A 20,119-nucleotide genomic window follows, 5' to 3' on the forward strand; every position below is an offset into this window, starting at 1 on the left:
TACAGTACATTATATTATAGTACAGCACATTATATTATAGTACATTATATTATATTATAGTACAGAACATTGTACTACAGTATAGTACAGTACATTATATTATATTATAGTACAGTACATTATATTATAGTACAGTACATTATATTATAGTACAGTACATTGCACTACAGTATAGTACAGTACATTATATTATAGTACAGTACATTGCACTACAGTATAGTACATTATATTATAGTACAGTGCATTGTACTACAGTATACTACAGTACATTATATTATAGTACAGTACATTATATTATAGTACAGTGCATTGCACTACAGTATAGTACAGTACATTGCACTACAGTATAGTACAGTACATTATATTATATTATAGTACAGTACATTATATTATAGTACAGTACATTGCACTGCATTATAGTACAGTATATTATAGTACAGTACATTATATTATAGTACAGTACATGATATTATAGTACAGTACAGTACATTGCACTACAGTATAGTACAGTACATTATATTATATTATGGTACATTATATTATAGTACAGTACATTATATTATAGTACATTATATTATATTATAGTACATAATATTGCACAACAGTATAGTACAGTACATTATATTATAGTACAGAACATTTCACTACAGTATAGTACATTATATTATAGTACAGTACATTGCACTACAGTATAGTACAGTACATTTTATTATATTATAGTACAGTATATTATATTATAGTACAGTACATTGTATTATAGTACAGTACATTATATTATAGTACAGTATATTGCACTACAGTATAGTACAGTACATTATATTATAGTACAGTACATTGCACTACAGTATAGTACAGTACATTATATTATAGTACAGTACATTGCACTACAGTATAGTACAGTACATTATATTATAGTACAGTACATTATATTATAGTACAGTACATTATATGATAGTACAGTACATTATATTATAGTACAGTACAGTACATTGCACTACAGTATAGTACAGTACATTATATTATAGTACAGTACATTATATGATAGTACAGTACATTGCACTACATTATAGTACATTATATTATAGTACAGTACATTATATTATAGTACAGTACAGTACATTGCACTACAGTATAGTACAGTACATTATATTATATTATAGTACATTATATTATAGTACAGTACATTATATTATAGTACAGAACATTTAACTACAGTATAGTACATTATATTATAGTACAGTACATTGCACTACAGTATAGTACAGTACATTATATTATATTATAGTACAGTACATTATATTATAGTACAGTACATTATATTATAGTACAGTACATTGCACTACATTATAGTACATTATATTATAGTACAGTACATTATATTATAGTACAGTACAGTACATTGCACTACAGTATAGTACAGTACATTATATTATATTATAGTACATTATATTATAGTACAGTACATTATATTATAGTACAGAACATTTCACTACAGTATAGTACATTATATCATATTATAGTACAGAACATTGTACTACAGTATAGTACAGTACATTATATTATATTATAGTACAGTACATTATATTATAGTACAGTACATTATATTATAGTACAGTACATTGCACTACAGTATAGTACAGTACATTATATTATAGTACAGTACATTATATTATATTATAGTACATTATATTATAGTACAGTACATTATATTATAGTACAGAACATTTCACTACAGTATAGTACATTATATCATATTATAGTACAGAACATTGTACTACAGTATAGTACAGTACATTATATTATATTATAGTACAGTACATTATATTATAGTACAGTACATTATATTATAGTACAGTACATTGCACTACAGTATAGTACAGTACATTATATTATAGTACAGTACATTATATTATAGTACAGTACATTGTACTACAGTATAGTACAGAACATTGTACAACAGTATAGTACAGTACATTATATTATAGTACAGTACATTATATTATAGTACAGTACATTGCACTACAGTATAGTACAGTACATTATATTATAGTACAGTACATTGCACTACAGTATAGTACATTATATTATAGTACAGTGCATTGTACTACAGTATAGTACAGTACATTATATTATAGTACAGTACATTATATTATAGTACAGTACATTATATTATAGTACAGTACATTGCACTACAGTATAGTACACTACATTATATTATATTATAGTACAGTACATTATATTATAGTACAGTACATTGCACTACATCATAGTACAGTACATTATATTATAGTACAGTACATTATATTATAGTACAGTACATGATATTATAGTACAGTACAGTACATTGCACTACAGTATAGTACAGTACAGTACATTATATTATAGTACAGAACATTTAACTACAGTATAGTACATTATATTATAGTACAGTACATTGCACTACAGTATAGTACAGTACATTATATTATATTATAGTACAGTACATTATATTATAGTACAGTACATTATATTATAGTACAGTACATTGCACTACATTATAGTACATTATATTATAGTACAGTACATTATATTATAGTACAGTACAGTACATTGCACTACAGTATAGTACAGTACATTATATTATATTATAGTACATTATATTATAGTACAGTACATTATATTATAGTACAGAACATTTCACTACAGTATAGTACATTATATCATATTATAGTACAGAACATTGTACTACAGTATAGTACAGTACATTATATTATATTATAGTACAGTACATTATATTATAGTACAGTACATTATATTATAGTACAGTACATTGCACTACAGTATAGTACAGTACATTATATTATAGTACAGTACATTATATTATATTATAGTACATTATATTATAGTACAGTACATTATATTATAGTACAGAACATTTCACTACAGTATAGTACATTATATCATATTATAGTACAGAACATTGTACTACAGTATAGTACAGTACATTATATTATATTATAGTACAGTACATTATATTATAGTACAGTACATTATATTATAGTACAGTACATTGCACTACAGTATAGTACAGTACATTATATTATAGTACAGTACATTATATTATAGTACAGTACATTGTACTACAGTATAGTACAGAACATTGTACAACAGTATAGTACAGTACATTATATTATAGTACAGTACATTATATTATAGTACAGTACATTGCACTACAGTATAGTACAGTACATTATATTATAGTACAGTACATTGCACTACAGTATAGTACATTATATTATAGTACAGTGCATTGTACTACAGTATAGTACAGTACATTATATTATAGTACAGTACATTATATTATAGTACAGTACATTATATTATAGTACAGTACATTGCACTACAGTATAGTACACTACATTATATTATATTATAGTACAGTACATTATATTATAGTACAGTACATTGCACTACATCATAGTACAGTACATTATATTATAGTACAGTACATTATATTATAGTACAGTACATGATATTATAGTACAGTACAGTACATTGCACTACAGTATAGTACAGTACATTATATTATATTATAGTACATTATATTATATTATAGTACAGTACATTATATTATAGTACATTATATTATATTATAGTACATACTATTGCACAACAGTATAGTACAGTACATTATATTATATTATAGTACATTATATTATATTATAGTACAGTACATTATATTATAGTACATTATATTATATTATAGTACATACTATTGCACAACAGTATAGTACAGTACATTATATTATATTATAGTACATTATATTATATTATAGTACAGTACATTATATTATAGTACATTATATTATATTATAGTACATACTATTGCACAACAGTATATTACAGTACATTATATTATAGTACAGAACATTTCACTACAGTATAGTACATTATATTATAGTACAGTACATTGCACTACAGTATAGTACAGTACATTATATTATATTATAGTACAGTACATTATATTATAGTACAGTACATTACATTATAGTACATTATATTATATTATAGTACAGAACATTGTACTACAGTATAGTACAGTATATTATATTATAGTACAGTACATTGTATTATAGTACAGTACATTATATTATAGTACAGTACATTGCACTACAGTATAGTACAGTACATTATATTATATTATAGTACAGTACATTATATTATAGTACAGTACATTATATTATAGTACAGTACATTGCACTACAGTATAGTACAGTACATTATATTATAATACAGTACATTATATTATAGTACAGTACATTGCACTACAGTATAGTACAATACATTGCACTACAGTATAGTACAGTACATTATATTATAATACATTATATTATAGTACAGTACATTATATTATAGTACAGTACATTGCACTACAGTATAGTACAGTACATTATATTATATTATAGTACAGTACATTGCACTACAGTATAGTACAGTACATTATATTATAGTACAGTACATTGCACTACAGTATAGTACAATACATTGCACTACAGTATAGTACAGTACATTATATTATATTATAGTACAGTACATTGCACTACAGTATAGTACAGTACATTATATTATAGTACAGTACATTGCACTACAGTATAGTACATTATATTATAGTACAGTGCATTGTACTACAGTATAGTACAGTATATTATATTATAGTACAGTACATTGTATTATAGTACAGTACATTATATTATAGTACAGTACATTGCACTACAGTATAGTACAGTACATTATATTATAGTACAGTACATTGCACTACAGTATAGTACAGTACATTATATTATAGTACAGTACATTGCACTACAGTATAGTACAATACATTGCACTACAGTATAGTACAGTACATTATATTATATTATAGTACAGTACATTGTACTACAGTATAGTACAGTACATTATATTATAGTACAGTACATTGCACTACAGTATAGTACATTATATTATAGTACAGTGCATTGTACTACAGTATAGTACAGTACATTATATTATAGTACAGTACATTATATTATAGTACAGTACATTATATTATAGTACATTACATTGCACTACAGTATAGTACAGTACATTATATTATATTATAGTACAGTACATTATATTATAGTACAGTACATTGCACTACATTATAGGACAGTACATTATATTATAGTACAGTACATTATATTATAGTACAGTACATGATATTATAGTACAGTACAGTACATTGCACTACAGTATAGTACAGTACATTATATTATATTATAGTACATTATATTATATTATAGTACAGTACATTATATTATAGTACATTATATTATAGTACAGAACATTGTACTACAGTATAGCACAGTATATTATATTATAGTACAGTACATTGCACTACAGTATAGTACAGTACATTATATTATAGTACAGTACATTGCACTGCAGTATAGTACAGTACATTATATTATAGTACAGTACATTATATTATAGTACAGTACATTGCACTACAGTATAGTACAGAACATTGTACTACAGTATAGTACAGTACATTATATTATATTATAGTACAGTACATTATATTATAGTACAGTACATTATATTATAGTACAGTACCCTGCACTACAGTATAGTACAGTACATGTTATTATAGTACAGTGCATTGCACTACAGTATAGTACAGTACATTATATTATAATACAGTACATTATATTATAGTACAGTACATTGCACTACAGTATAGTACAATACATTGCACTACAGTATAGTACAGTACATTATATTATAGTACATTATATTATAGTACAGTACATTATATTATAGTACAGTACATTGCACTACAGTATAGTACAGTACATTATATTATATTATAGTACAGTACATTGCACTACAGTATAGTACAGTACACACAAATAAATAAACATGGTTTAACTCCTGGTTTTCTTTGGAAATTTATTTTATTTGTAGTAATGCAGCCGGATTCGATCTGAACACATCTGAAATGATTCAACATAAAACAGTTAAACCTAAAACAATTATTTTTTCCAAACTTGTCTCTGAGCTTTATTTCTCAGTTTCTTATTTAAAAACTCAAAACTTGTCCGCTCTGATTTGGCTTTCCTGTCAAGCCCTCACTTCTTGCCCAATTTGCAACTGGCAATTATAGGTGCAAGCCTGTGCTCCATGTAGTAGCACACATTAATTTAAATATTTAAACATTCCTACACGGAGCTTTGTCTGTTGTGCCTCAGATATGTCTTCTTTTTTGGAAAGATATAAAGGAAACAAAGGCTCATAGCTGAACACTTCAGTCCTATGACAGGACCATTCCTTTAGACTTATTTCCCGAGAGCTGACTGTTCTAGTTTGTCTCTTTGATACCTATAGACTATTGACTCAAATGAGGGTGGGTCATTCTGGATCCAAAGACTGCAGACTGGGGCTCATATAGGCCTCAACAAACAATTAAGACACAATATTTAATGTTTCTGTGTTCTGTGAAGTTGTCACAGTACAGGTAGTACTGGTAAAATTATTAGTTTTTAGGTTTAGGGGATAAAATTACCCAACTGAAAAGTTTTCTCACTGAGCTCCCCTGGGTTTCAGTTCATTAAGGTTTACAAGCAGATGCAGACAAAAAGTAAACCAAAATACTTCAGGGTTCCTGTTATCATGGAGTGTCCATCACAATCTCAACAAATCCATCTCTTTCCCCTGGCGTCTGCCCTCTGGTAAGCTCATATTACATAACACACGCCCTCTTGAGAATAGTAACCAATTTAAAATGACAACCTGTGACCATGCCAAAATGGCATTTTGCCTGTGTGCATTACGTTTGATTCTAGACAAAAATGCAGCTGTCCTGAGACTGTACATGCAATAATGGTGACTAACAGCTCAACGGCTTATTTTTTATTAATAGTTTTTCCACAAATATGCATTAGAATTGCATGCTTGTAATAGATTATAATCTTTTTATAATGCATTTTAATAACTGTTATAATGCATTATAATGTGATTATAGGTTACTCTTAGTGTGTTTTTTGGGGAAAAAATACACCACCTCTGTTCGCAGATTTCTGAAAAGCAGAATAAAAATCTAAACGAAAAAGGACAGCGACATGTTTCTTCTTTGATAATTATATTTCACCAATGTAATGCAATGCAATGGTGTACATTGGTGAAATATAATTATCAAAGAAGAAACGTGTCGCTGTCCTTTTTCGTTTAGATTTTCAGAAGCTTTTCAGAAATCTGTCTCCGTCTGCCAACACAGCGAACAGAGGTGGTGTATTTGTGTTGACTGGAGTCACTGAGCATGACTTTAATTTGCAGGTAGTTTCCAAGTTTCTACCTCTAGGAGTGATAGCTCATCAGCACCATTAGTTACCTAACCAGCCTGAGACCTGCCTGCAGCTGCCCCAAGTGTGTGTGTGTGTGTGTGTGTGTGTGTGTGTGTGTGTGTGCGCGCATGTCTGTGTGCATGTGTTTGAGCTCATCTGGTTTTATTAAGGCTGACTTTCCCTGTATTCTTATTCAATCATGCTTTTCCTCAGCCTTGTCACACATGTACTGTACTTTCATATGTCTTGCCGAACCCCTCGCCGCTTCCTGTCGTAAAGGCACTCAGAGGCTCGCTCACTCTGCCGTGCATCACACACACAGGCCAACAAAGATTAACAGTCACTGGCAAACACACACAAATCACCTGAGGGAGTTGACACGGTCAGATTGTATTTTGTTGTCCATTGCTTCCAAGCTGATCTTTGCTGAAGGATTAACTGATATTACAGAACTTCATCTTACCTAGCAGGATTTAATACCAGTGGTATTTACACACAAATCACAGTGTGTGTGTGTGTGTGTGTGTGTGTGTGTGTGTGTGTGTGTGTGTGTGTGTGTGTGTGTGTGTGTGTGTGTTTGTGTGTGTGTGTGTGTGTGTGTGTGTGTGTGTGTGTGTGTGTGTGTTAGAGAGTGATATGTAGTGTTGTTATCCATACTGCTGTGTTTATATGGAAGAGAAGAAGTCAGAGAGACTCTCTTAACAGCACATGTGTTTTTGCATTCCTCCTGAATGCTGCATGCAAGCAGTCAACATCTAGTAAAAGATGCTGTGCTTGCCTTCATGCCCTTAATGAACTGAACACCATTACACTGTCTCACACGCACACACACACACCTACATGCTCACACCGTACAAATTCATCTGTGCACACTGATCCACTCTCATTTGTTAGCTCAGGGCTTCTGTAAAATTGCACAAGATTGCATTCTCCGCTGACCTACTGAAGGGGCAGACTCTGCACAAGCTCCCTCATTGAGGAGGGGTAAATAAACCAGAGGGATCAGGGTCAGGGCTCGCCTGTGGAGAAGGTTGGGATGAGTCTTCCTTTTGGTTAGGGATCGGGTTAATTTGGGTTACTCGCAGATGAAAAGGACTCCAGACCCAAAGAAAACCAATTCCGGACGGTGCCTAAAGTAGTAATCCCAGATTTAAAATTTTCACAACATCAACCCAATGTGACTTTTAATCTCCAGCGTTCCCACTTGTGATTGCCTGGGCAGTTTTAGCATGTAGATACAGTAACAGCATTACTGTATGAGAGCAGATATGCAGACACTCTGTACTCATTGTTGTTATTTTATGATTTGATATATTTTATTTCTGTTAAGTAATTTAAGTAAACTCTGATTCACTCCTGAACAAATGTGTAACTATAATGGCACTCTTCCACATACCTCCTCCAAGGCCAATGGTGCATTCACATGCTGCTAGGATGGTCCTATTTCTTTATTTGGGAAGGCGTTGTTCAGACTTTGGTGTGTTCAGGAGCTTTAAGGCGTAATGTGGAAACAACGAGAACGCTGAAAAAAAGAAAATGCAAATGCCCTATCGCTCAATCTTAACGTTAGTGAAACATAGTTTGTGTATCCGGTCAAAAATGTAACATCTTCTTACTTGGCTCATGCTACACCCTTTCCCCAAGTTTCATAACAAGTAGACAAACCAAGCCCAAAGCATGACCTCCTTGGTGGAGGAAATAATGATACACGTCAATACAATGTTTTATTTTTATGGCACTAGATTTTAAGAGTACATGTAACATCTGTGTGTTTTAATGTCACATTTAAGTGAAAGGTTTGTGTGAAGAGGTTTGACTTTATGTCATTTACTCTCTTATTTGACTTCCTCCCTGTCTCTCTCCATCTTTAACTCTCCTCCTCTCCCCTCCTCATTCCTCTCCCAGGTACGAGTTGTTATTGTTGATGAAAACGACTGCGTTCCAGAGTTCCTGCAGTCCATTTACAGCAAGGATGGCGTACCGGAGACTGTGACAACAGCAACGTCCCTGCTGCAAGGTGAGACATCAAAATATAAAAACAATGTGTCCCATCGCCAACCTCCCATCATGGTTAAACTCTTATTAGTTTTACAACAAGTTTTGTCTTCAGAAAACATAAAATTGCATTATCTTCAATAAAAAACGATACATTTCTCATTGTTTTTCGATTGTACATACTTGCACGGGGAGTTGGAGATACACGTTTCTTTTTTCTTCAGCCTTTGGTTTCTCAAACAATCATACACAAAAGAACTAAAGGAATTTGCCATTGTGTTATTTTACTATTTTACTTCTCTAATTAAAAACTCCCACACACTGTTGAAAATGTTTGGATGTTCTTGTTAAAATTGTCTTTAAACACACCTAATAAACACAATACATAATGAATTAATCATAATGTTATTTAGGTGGAAATGCTGCAGTGCTGTGTTTATTCCCCAGTCTTGGTTAAATGAATATCCAGTGAAGCACAAGAAGTGTTTTATTTGCTCTCTGTCTCTGTATTAGGTGGTTGTAAAAGTCAGGATTTCATGAAAAGGAGGTTCATTTTGAAAACGCTGTGTGCATTTAACGAGCGTAAATTGACACAAATGAACGTTGCTGGACATTATGAGGAGGATGCAGGGAGAATGAGGAATACATTTTAGTTTGGTTGAGCTAAACCAGGTGCGTTACGTAAATGTTGGAGAAGCTCTGCTGCAGTGGCTTTCAGAACAAAACAAAAGTGGCCGAGCATTTTTAACTTTCATGTGTTTTGACTGGTCCGGAAACTGAGTAGGTACTTGTCAGTACCGGCAGCCGTGAAATCAGCAGCACTTCCATCAGTGCAGCTGCTCCAGCCTCTCCTTTCCTGTAATGACCCAATTTCCACACAGGGATCGCTTAAGTTTGATCTTATGTGAGGAAATGGTAATGGTAACTGTTGTGGGTACGGCTTATCAAAATTTGATCTGTCACGGTGTGACTTAACTTTGAGAAGCTTTCTTTTTTAGGTTCTGACAGACTCCTCTTTCCCTCTACACTCTGCACAAAGGATACACATTCTACCCATTTCATATCTTCAAAAGTATTGATCCAAGGTGCATGATTAATAAAACAATATTTCCACTTTAAAAGCATCTCAAGATCATTCTGGTTACAGCTCAAAACAAAGTGGTGGCTCAATTGAAATGAACAGGTGCACTAACTGTTGGCTGAAAATGGAAACTGAGCTGCAAATGAGTATTGATAAGAACAAAAAACAGGGAAATAAAACAATCCATGCAGGACGTAAATAATGAATGCAACACCACATTGGAAGTGCTCTTTAGCTTAGGCTGCAGGCGGAACACTTTTGGGTTGGATTCACTTCATAAAGCTTTGTTTTCACACTTGTGCTTTGTTCTTGCTGCTATGTGTTGAGGTCATTGCAATCATCCTCATTCCTGTCATTATCACCATTAGTCAAATAGTCCATTTGACTAATGGCAACATGTGTTCCATGCACATGGTTTGCAAACACACTCAAACTAAATAAAAGAACAGCTATGACCTGTAGAATCACGTTGTAGAATTACTTTGAGAAGATAATTTAGTTAGTTGTGCAACTGAAAAGTAAAAGTAAGGTCTTTTCAATACATTATTTTGAATTTTAGAAATTGTTATGGCATTTTGATCTAATAGACTGGGCGAAATGAACTTAATGTTGCCACAACAAAAGTACATATGTGTTGCTTGTAACTCATTGAAACATGCTTGCCTGTACATTTGAAGAAAGTATATCAGTTCTGTTGTTTGTAATTAAAACTCCAGCCACATTTCTATTATAAAGAACAACAGTGAGAGATTGGGCTAAAGCAGGGCAGGGGCGTCTAACATTAATATTGAATAACTAAAACTATGGTATAACATGTTATACCAGGTAGTAGTACTGTGCAGCAGTCAGAAATGGAAAAAGTAGATGCTTCTAAATAGTGATTTCTTTCTAACTATGATTGTATCTTGTGATCTCTGGATGGCTGTGACTTGCTTTGGTAGAGATTTGAAGAAAAATATATAAATGAACGAAAGATCAAAAAATGCTTTACATTCATGTATTTTACTTAAACTACCAAGGGCATTAACATGTGCACACCCCAGAAGATCAGCACACAGTAAGATATATATTGATATAGCCTATTCTTTCCTTGTATAGACATTGTTCCTGTTCTTAGTGTTTACTCAGTTGTTGCTGCTCATGAACATGTGCTTTGTCAATATTGTACTTGAGAGAGTGAGAGGTAACAAAGACATGCTGTATCGAATCAAGTACTGAAAAGAAAATCTGTGTCAACTGAAACAATTAGCAGAGAGCCCTCACCAGGCCCACAACAAGCACAGTGAAAAGCCATGAAGCTCAGCATGACGAATACTACATCAAGAGGTTGTGTGCAATAAACCCTTTCAGTGCAAACACAAAAACATGAATGTCAGCCCAATGTAAGAGCAATGCAACTAGATCAACAGTAGTAGGAGTTTAGAACTACACCAGTTTTAAATGGTACCTTGTATTGTCTGATACAATGCAATGTTAACTTTATAAAGTCATAAAAGACCAGAGAAATAATAATCACACTAATTAGAATATTCTTAGATGCTTTAAAGGTGCAATGTGTAAGATCTGCCAGAATTTAAACTTCAAACCTAAAACAATGCACAAACATTATGAACAGAGTGTGAAGAGGTAACAGTGATGACGTTATGTCAAAGACGTCTCTGTGTTGTGTTGAAGGGATATCTACTGAAGTTAGCATGCTAACAGCTAGCTGCGCTCCGTCCAGTCTGTAATACCACTTGTTCCTCTAGAGGTAATAGTGAGTCACTGTAGCTGCAGTCTGCCTCAGTACAGAGGGAGAAGAAGTGCAGCTGCCTGACTCAGCAGACTCAGGGTCAACATCACATCCATGATCCCTCCAGGTTTTGATTAAAGCCAAAGTGGCAGAAACGAGAAAATGACTCGCACCCTCGCCTCGCCCTCACTGTCAGTAGTGAGTGCGGCGGCTGGGAGACGGACAGATCTTCCGTTTTTCCGCAATTAAACCAACCCCCCTCCAGATCGTCAATCTTTGTTGCTGCCTTTACACAGGTTGGACCCAGCGCTCCTTCTTACTGTGACTATCGATGCTAGGATATTTGCCGTCCGAATCCGAGCTGGTTTTATACAATATAATAAAGTTACTTAATACTATAGAAATCCTTAATTATGGGGATCTTCTAGTGGTTGCGAGCCCCTCAGGCTGGGGCAGGCAGATGCATGTTTAGCTGCCAGAGAAGCTGCTGTCCCTTCACATTGGCAAACTGCCAGTTTCTATTCTGGGGTTTACATTAGGAAGTTTGTTATTTTCTTGGCAATTTACCCGAAGTGGAAATCTCTTAGTGAAGAGAACTTTTCACAGTGAAGGACGAAGTGCATCTCTGTCTTTACCTCCCACAAACACTCTCCTCGCTGGGCAGCCATGTCTGTCTGTGTCTTCCTGTTTCTACTGGCAGGTGTTGGTCACTGAGCCTGTGTTTGGTCCGGATCACTCTCTGCACTCTGTCAGACATACAAAACTGAAACTCAGCCAATTTATATTCACTGTTAGAGTCAAATAACTATTTGGTCTACTTTGAGTTTTTGTCTCATTACCCCAATATTCTAAATATAGATGTCTCGACCTCCTGCGCTCTGTTTCAGTACTATGGGAAGCGCCGCACCGACACAAGCACCCACAACCTGATTATTGTGCGGGATGGCGACTTGAACAAGCAGTAGACACAATATCACAAGACATTGATTAAACATCCAGATACCCTATTGAATTTGCAGTCACAGTGAAAGATGTACAGGAACAGGTAGATACCTGAAGATAATCTAAAAAGATATAGTCTCAGTTCATGTGTGCACAGTACACACTGGTGTACTACTGCAGGTGTTTGTTCGTACAGGAAGTGAACATGGAAGTGAACAATAACAAACTGTGATACAAAAAGGTGCCTACAGAGCAGATGCATGAACATTGTTCACCTGAGGTTCCAAAGACACACTTGGCTACGTCGTAGTATGTTGTAACACAACTAAGGCTAAACTCAGACTGCAGGCAAATCAGATTTGTTTTAAAAAATCTGATCTCTAAGCTAGACCGTCCACACTGTTATTCACAAGTGATCAGATCGGATTTATGTGTACAGACATCACCAACCTTTCTGCATGGGTTGCTGTGGTAACGAAGTTGGCTTCACTAACTATGTAGCTGCTGGTGACGCAGCTTTCCAACGCGGAAGCATGAGAAATGGAGGTCCATCATTTCAACAACGGATTTGTGCTGGCAGTCTAAACAAGGCCTAAGACTTTACTGTCTTTGAGGCACTACTAAGACAAAGTGGTGCTTTGACCTAAATGATATCGTCAGTATACCGACATGCTCACAATGACGAGGCCAACATGCTGATGGTAAACGGGTATCATTTTCACCATGCTCATCTAGCAATGATGATGATGATGCATCTTAGCATGTAGCATTTGCTACCGTAATTAGCACTTAACACTAAGTACAGCTGAGGCTGATGGGAATGTCATTGGTTTGGCAGGATTTTGGTCATAAACCAAAGTATTGAAAACACAGGGGATCACCAAAGTTGTTCCTTTGGGTACCATGAAACAAAATCTTATGCCAATCCATCCAATAGTAGGGATATTTCAGTGTGGACCAAACAGCTGGCCCAGCTGATAGACTAACATATCTAGAGCCAAGCTGGCTAAAACCATAATGAGTCTATAGGCCATTTCGTTTTTAAATGAGTGAGGGAGAAAGTGTATGAGGGAGTGAGGTGAATGAGGTGGATGCTGTAGGAGGCACAGCAGGCGCTCAGCTTGCTTCCATCAAGAGGTGCACTAAGGGAGGTGAAAAGTTTCACCCTGCTGTGTGTGTGTGTGTGTGCGTGTGTGTGTGTGTGTGTGTGTGTGTGTGTGTGTGTGTGACCCATATACATTTATGTGTCTGTGCATTTGGGTTGGGAGAGTGTTATCTGTACTTTTGTGTCGTATTAAATCAATTGATGATAATAATGATAATAATCCATATGAGGAGCTTCCAATATTAAACATATAAATCTTCGTTGTTTCCTGAACAGACTGTATCTGTTTATTGTGAGATCTGAAACACTATGTGTTACCTAGAACCTTTTCTAGTTTCCAATTTTCCAATTTGAACATAGTCCATTAGCGTTCAAACTTGGTGAGCTGTAAAATTGCTCCTTCACCAAACACACTAATCTTTTCAGTTTTTCTCATTTAAAAAAAAAAAATGATTACAACAAAAATGCTTAAATGCAAGTTACAATGAATTATTCCTAATTCAGTTCTGAGTGCACCTGAATCCTCCTGAAACAAAAAATATTTTTCCCCCTTACTTGATTAAGCGGGTTAAAACGCACAGTATTCAATTAAATGAGCTGGGAGAAATGGGCATCCAGCATCGTTTTGCTAAATCATGTGCTAGTAATCCCATAATCAGTTCCATCGTGAGAGTGGACAAATGTGTACTTCGCCGGGTTGAAAAAAACTGCAGACTACCAAGCAAGCTAATTATCTTGCTTTCCATAGAGATCTGAGGCTGCTGCAGTTTCCATCTTCAGTACAAAATCGTTATATGCCAGACAGAGACGGGAGATGTAGCCAGAAATGTTCTGTGCCCCCAAACCAAACCCCCCCCCCCATGTGGTGATGCCAGCACGACAATGCTGATTCAAGATTACAGTGGGACTTGCTGATAAATACATGCTCAAATGGTGCTCTGAAGAGTACAAATCTGTACTTAGTAAATTAAATATTGACTCAAATGTGACATGTGTTTGGCCACCGCATGGGATTGGACACTAGTTCTGCGGTCCATTTTCTACCCATCGTCATTGGATGAGAGGTTATTCATCACTTTACAGCAGCAACACTTCTGCATTTCAGTTGCAATTCAGAAAAATGTCAATCCCTGTAAACAGGACTGTAGTGCAGGGAAACACACAGATTCACTTCATCCAGCTTGCAAATCTTACCATAAATCTAAATATCAGATATTAGAAACACCAGCATTTGTAGCATAAAGTGTTTCATTTTCACACCTGATTTGATGCAGTCTTGTGCATGTGATTTTTTGACATATTACATATAGAGAGGCTACTTCTACAGCTGTAAACCAATGCTTATGGCAATTTAGTGGTGAGACATCCATCCTGCTTACAGTGTTCACAATGCATTACAATTAATTTTTTTCCTTCTGTTATTTGGGATAATTCCAGTTGATCAACTAGCAGCTGAAAAACCTTTGTTTGAATAACATAGTTTACGGAATTTACTGACATACTGTATACTTTGACATTCACCCTCATCCCCTCTTCTTCTCTCTTTCTGTGTATCTGTTCACATTTGTATCCAGTTTTTAAAAAATCTGTATGATTGTGAGATACTGTAAGTAACTTATTTTGTCAAGAATGCCAAGGTATACAGTTGTATGAATGTACACTAAGAAATACTGTAATGCAAGTAAAGTGCACACAGCATGCTCATGCTTACCAGCTGGACCATTACGTGGTGGTTTGTAACAAAAAGGTTCCAACAGAGGGAAATTAAACTAAAGGTCCAGTGTTGATGAGTCAAGCTTTTTTTTGTTTGTTGTGCTGCTTACTGAGATGTAGTTCGGTTCATTTGGTCCAGAGTAAAGAGAGAGAAATAATTATGTTGTTGGCTTTTCTTTCAGTCCTTTCTGTGCTCAGTCAGGCTTAATACAAGTGAACTAAAGGCTGTAAGCATGGAGTCATTTGAACTTCTTCTTTGGACAGTTTTGTTCACTGTCGCCCTGTATCATCAGCTCTACATGACCCACATTTTACAGACTGAACCAAATGCACCAGAACCCAAAGCAGGTCACAGGTTAGGTGTGAAAGCATCCTCATGTTTTCATTTGTCTAGTATTCTCCACTTGAATTTCCAATTTGTAATAATTGAATTCTTCTTCTCTGTTTGAACCCAACTGTGTGGTTTTGGGCACTTTCATCGTGCAGCTTTATGGGGGAAGATATTTTTTGAAAATGTAATTGATTTTATTTTAATTTGATGGTTGTTAAGGGTGATGAAAGACTGGAGCCTTCTGTCAACAAACATTTTATTTAATACCATAACATTTAAAAAAAAAATTAATTAATCTATTACAGTCCAAATAAAATTGGACTCATACTGACATAATGAAACAAAACACATTATGAGAATAATCACTGTTTATAAGTTTGTACATCTTTTAACAAGCTAATATATTTTTGTTTTGTTGACATTTTGTTAAAATATTTATTTGAAGTGTGTCAGTTTCCCCGAGACTGTATGTCATATATTCTGTAATAATGTATAGTTGCAGTCACCAATATCAGCTGTGTGTGTGTGTGTGTGTGTGTGTGTGTGTGTGAGTGAGTGAGTGAGTGAGTGAGTGAGTGTGTGTGTGTTTGTGTGTGTGTGTGGGCACGAGCTAAATGCAATGTAAGGTGAATTGGAGAATTGAGAGTTTGATGGCAAAATGACTTGTTAGCGGAAAATATGCTTATTCAAATCCCTGGTTGATCTTTTCAGTTTTAGCAAGGCAATCAATTTGTGGTCGAGCGAGTCCTGGCTCCATGGATTCCCAATGTGTAATGTAGAAACAGAAATGTTGCAATATGACAGTTCTTTCAATGCAGGCTTTACAAATAACACTAACTCCCCTTGTGATAAAACACATTTACGTCAGTGCGAGCGTCGCTTCCTTTTCAATCTTCAATCCTTGGTCACATAGCATGAGAAGTGAATATATATCCTGTGCTCATGTTGAGGTCCTTTGCTCAAATACAAGACAAAAGAAAGAACATGACTGCATTAATAAGAGAACTGGTAGGAACGTGACACAAAGGCTTGAACTCTAATACACAACTCAGGACAAGGTTTCAAAAATCAAAAGGGTCTTTACTGAAAATCACAAAGTACAACAAAAAATCACTCTAAGAGGAAAATCATTGTAGACGAGAACTGTAAAAAGCTAAAACTAAACTAAACTTGACTACGGGAAAAATGCTACAATGGTTCTTTGCTCGAAAACGCTGATTCTCTTAATGACACGAGCGAGTGAGACGAGGACTATATATACACACAAGAGGTAATGAGACACAGGTGGCAACAATCAAACAGGCGGGAAAAGCCACAATGACAGACAATGCATGACGAGACTAGACATGAGTGACTGTAACTTAACAAGTGAACAATGAGACATGACTAAACATAAATCTAAACATAGACTATAAACTAAACATGAAACATAACAAACCTGATAAATGTGTGTGTGTGTGTGTGTGTGTGTGTGTGTGTGTGTATGTGTGTGTGTGTGTGTGTGAGATGGATTTAATTTTGAACTGTTTCTGTGCCGTTTTAATTAATTGAGAAACATGTCTAGGAGATCCAGTAAAACCCGGTACCTTTAGAAACACATTAATTGAATATTTTGTCGAAACAAGTATAAATGGAAACACTTGAAAAACTTTAGCCCAGTTTTGATAGATGATTAGCTAACCCGACACAGTATATAATGTGTTTTATTAGCTGTTCCAACAACAAACGATAAGAAAATTCCACATAAGCCTCTACTCTACAAAATCATTTTGAATTCCTCTCCATGAAATCCCCTTGCTGTATTAAAGAACATTTCTGATTGTACTGGTGTAGTTCATCTGATTAAACTACAAAAAAATATGGATTGCAGATGTGTTGATTGAAAAAGCTAATAAGTCTGTGTGGCTGAGGCTGTACTAGTCTTCTCTACAACACAGCACTTTTGGCCTCCATCGTGTGGAGGTTGGACAAAAGTGATAACGTTAATATCAAATTCTCCCAAAGTCTATGTCCTAACAAATGTTACGTTAGTCTTTTGAGACTGAATAACGCTCATATAGGCTACATTCATCAACTGACCATGATTAAAATGAACACCCGTGCTTTTACAGTTGGTGTAACTGCGTTCAGTTTGAATCACCAAAGTAATGGTGGTGGCGTTAGATAACATAAATCCGCCGTCATATTAGACTATACTTCTTAGGGAAAGGTTGGGATCCAAGGGTCTTTGTTTGGTCCTTCTAACTTCTTCTTTCTTTTTACCATTTCTATGTTTTCATCTTTAGTATCAGCCAATGACTGTGACTCTGAAGAGAATGCAGAGTTGACCTACTACACCCTGAGTCCAGACTTCTCCATTTCCCCTCATGGGACCATCTTCCCTGCGGGGCCTCTGGACTACGAGAGGACCAACCACCTATACGAGTTTGTAGTGATGGCAATTGACAAGGGGGAGGTCCCTCGCACTGGTACAACTACGGTACGGATTCGAATGGCTAACGTCAACGATGAGGCTCCTGAGTTCTCCCAACAAATGTAAGTACGATTTGGTCTTCTGAAGGTGTGGTTCTCACGCCATCGTTCAGTGTCTGAGAGATAAAACACAAGGAAAAGAGGATTTGATGGTATGCAATAAAGTTTAGGATTAGTTATTAACTACCCTTACTATGTCATATTCCTTGTAGCTGGTGAGAGTGAAACAGGATAGGCGCTGGTTCCGGTGAGCAGTACCACAAGACAGCATCATGTTGTACAGAAGTACCTCAGTGTTTGCAGCATCGCTCTGGATTCTCTGTACTGGAAAGCATTGTTTCAGACATATAATCTGGGTCAGCCTCTCGAGGTTAAGTTCTTTGAGTGCCAGGATGATGCAACTAGGTTAGTCTGCAGACATTTTTGGTGAATATATACCATTTGCACTTTTAAGCCACTGCATAGTGTTGTGTTTTAAAATATAGTCTAATCAATTGATTTTGAAACTAATCATTAGAGCCCTCGGTCAATTTCAGCCACTGGCTTCCAAAATGATTTGGTCAGGGCCTAGGAGAAAATGTTGCAATGTGCTCTTCTCTCCTTTTGATTACATTGATGTTTTCCTCTACCCCTTTAGTTTTCTTTATCGTGGCTCTACACTTAAAGGCGTTAATGTATGTATGGTGAAAAGAGAAAAAGGTAAAAAAAAGAAGGAACTGAAGAGTGGTTGGCGGAGATAAATTGCATACCAATTTATGAGTGAAGAATATACAATGCAAACAATCTGTATGCTGAGAGAGAGAGAGAGAGCTTTGCTCAACACTGCAGCTGCACATCACCCCCCCCCCCCCCCCCCCCCCCCCAGTGCTGCTGTGGTGTCTGCATCTTTTAATTGGTTGATTTTCTGGCAGAGAGCTGGGCAGATCGGTGAGGCAGGGTCAATCAGCCATGCCCACCAGCACCCACAGGAGGCCCTGAGCCCACACACTCTTGTGTGTGTGTGTGTGTGTGTGTGTGTGTGTGTGTGTGTGTGTGTGTGTGTGTGTGTGTGTGCGCGTGTTCCTGGGTATGTGTGTGTGTATTCAGTAATTGAGAAGGTCCCAGCAAAGTGGGGTGTTGGTATGGTCAGAGTGATGTAGTTATGCAGTGCATTTGTGCATCATACATCTGATATGCATGTGTTTATGTTGTTAGTGTGTGTGTGGGTGTGTGTGTGGGTGTGTGTGTGTGTGTGTGTGTGTGTGTGTGTGTGTGTGGTTGTATTGATTTACTGTCAGCAAGAGCAGAATAATTAGTCAGCTTTTCTTCTGTTGCGCTCAACCCTCTACTGCAGCTGCCACAACAACAGTACTGGACAATCCATGATGTATCATTAAGACACACAGACACACATGCACACACACACACA

At 35.4% G+C, this 20,119-nt stretch overlaps 1 protein-coding gene across 1 annotated transcript in view; it reads left to right on the forward strand.

The window, feature by feature from the left end:
- The window catches only part of LOC115023769 (neural-cadherin), a 312,681-nt gene that overhangs the window by 91,241 nt on the left and 201,321 nt on the right, over window positions 1-20,119 (forward strand). Inside the window, 2 exon segments of the mRNA XM_075074155.1 lie at window positions 9,246-9,357; window positions 18,525-18,774. Of these exon segments, the coding sequence (XP_074930256.1) occupies window positions 9,246-9,357; window positions 18,525-18,774 (362 nt within the window).

This window comes from Cottoperca gobio, chromosome 3, assembly GCF_900634415.1.
Source record: "Cottoperca gobio chromosome 3, fCotGob3.1, whole genome shotgun sequence".
NCBI classification, from domain to species: Eukaryota; Metazoa; Chordata; class Actinopteri; order Perciformes; family Bovichtidae; genus Cottoperca; species Cottoperca gobio.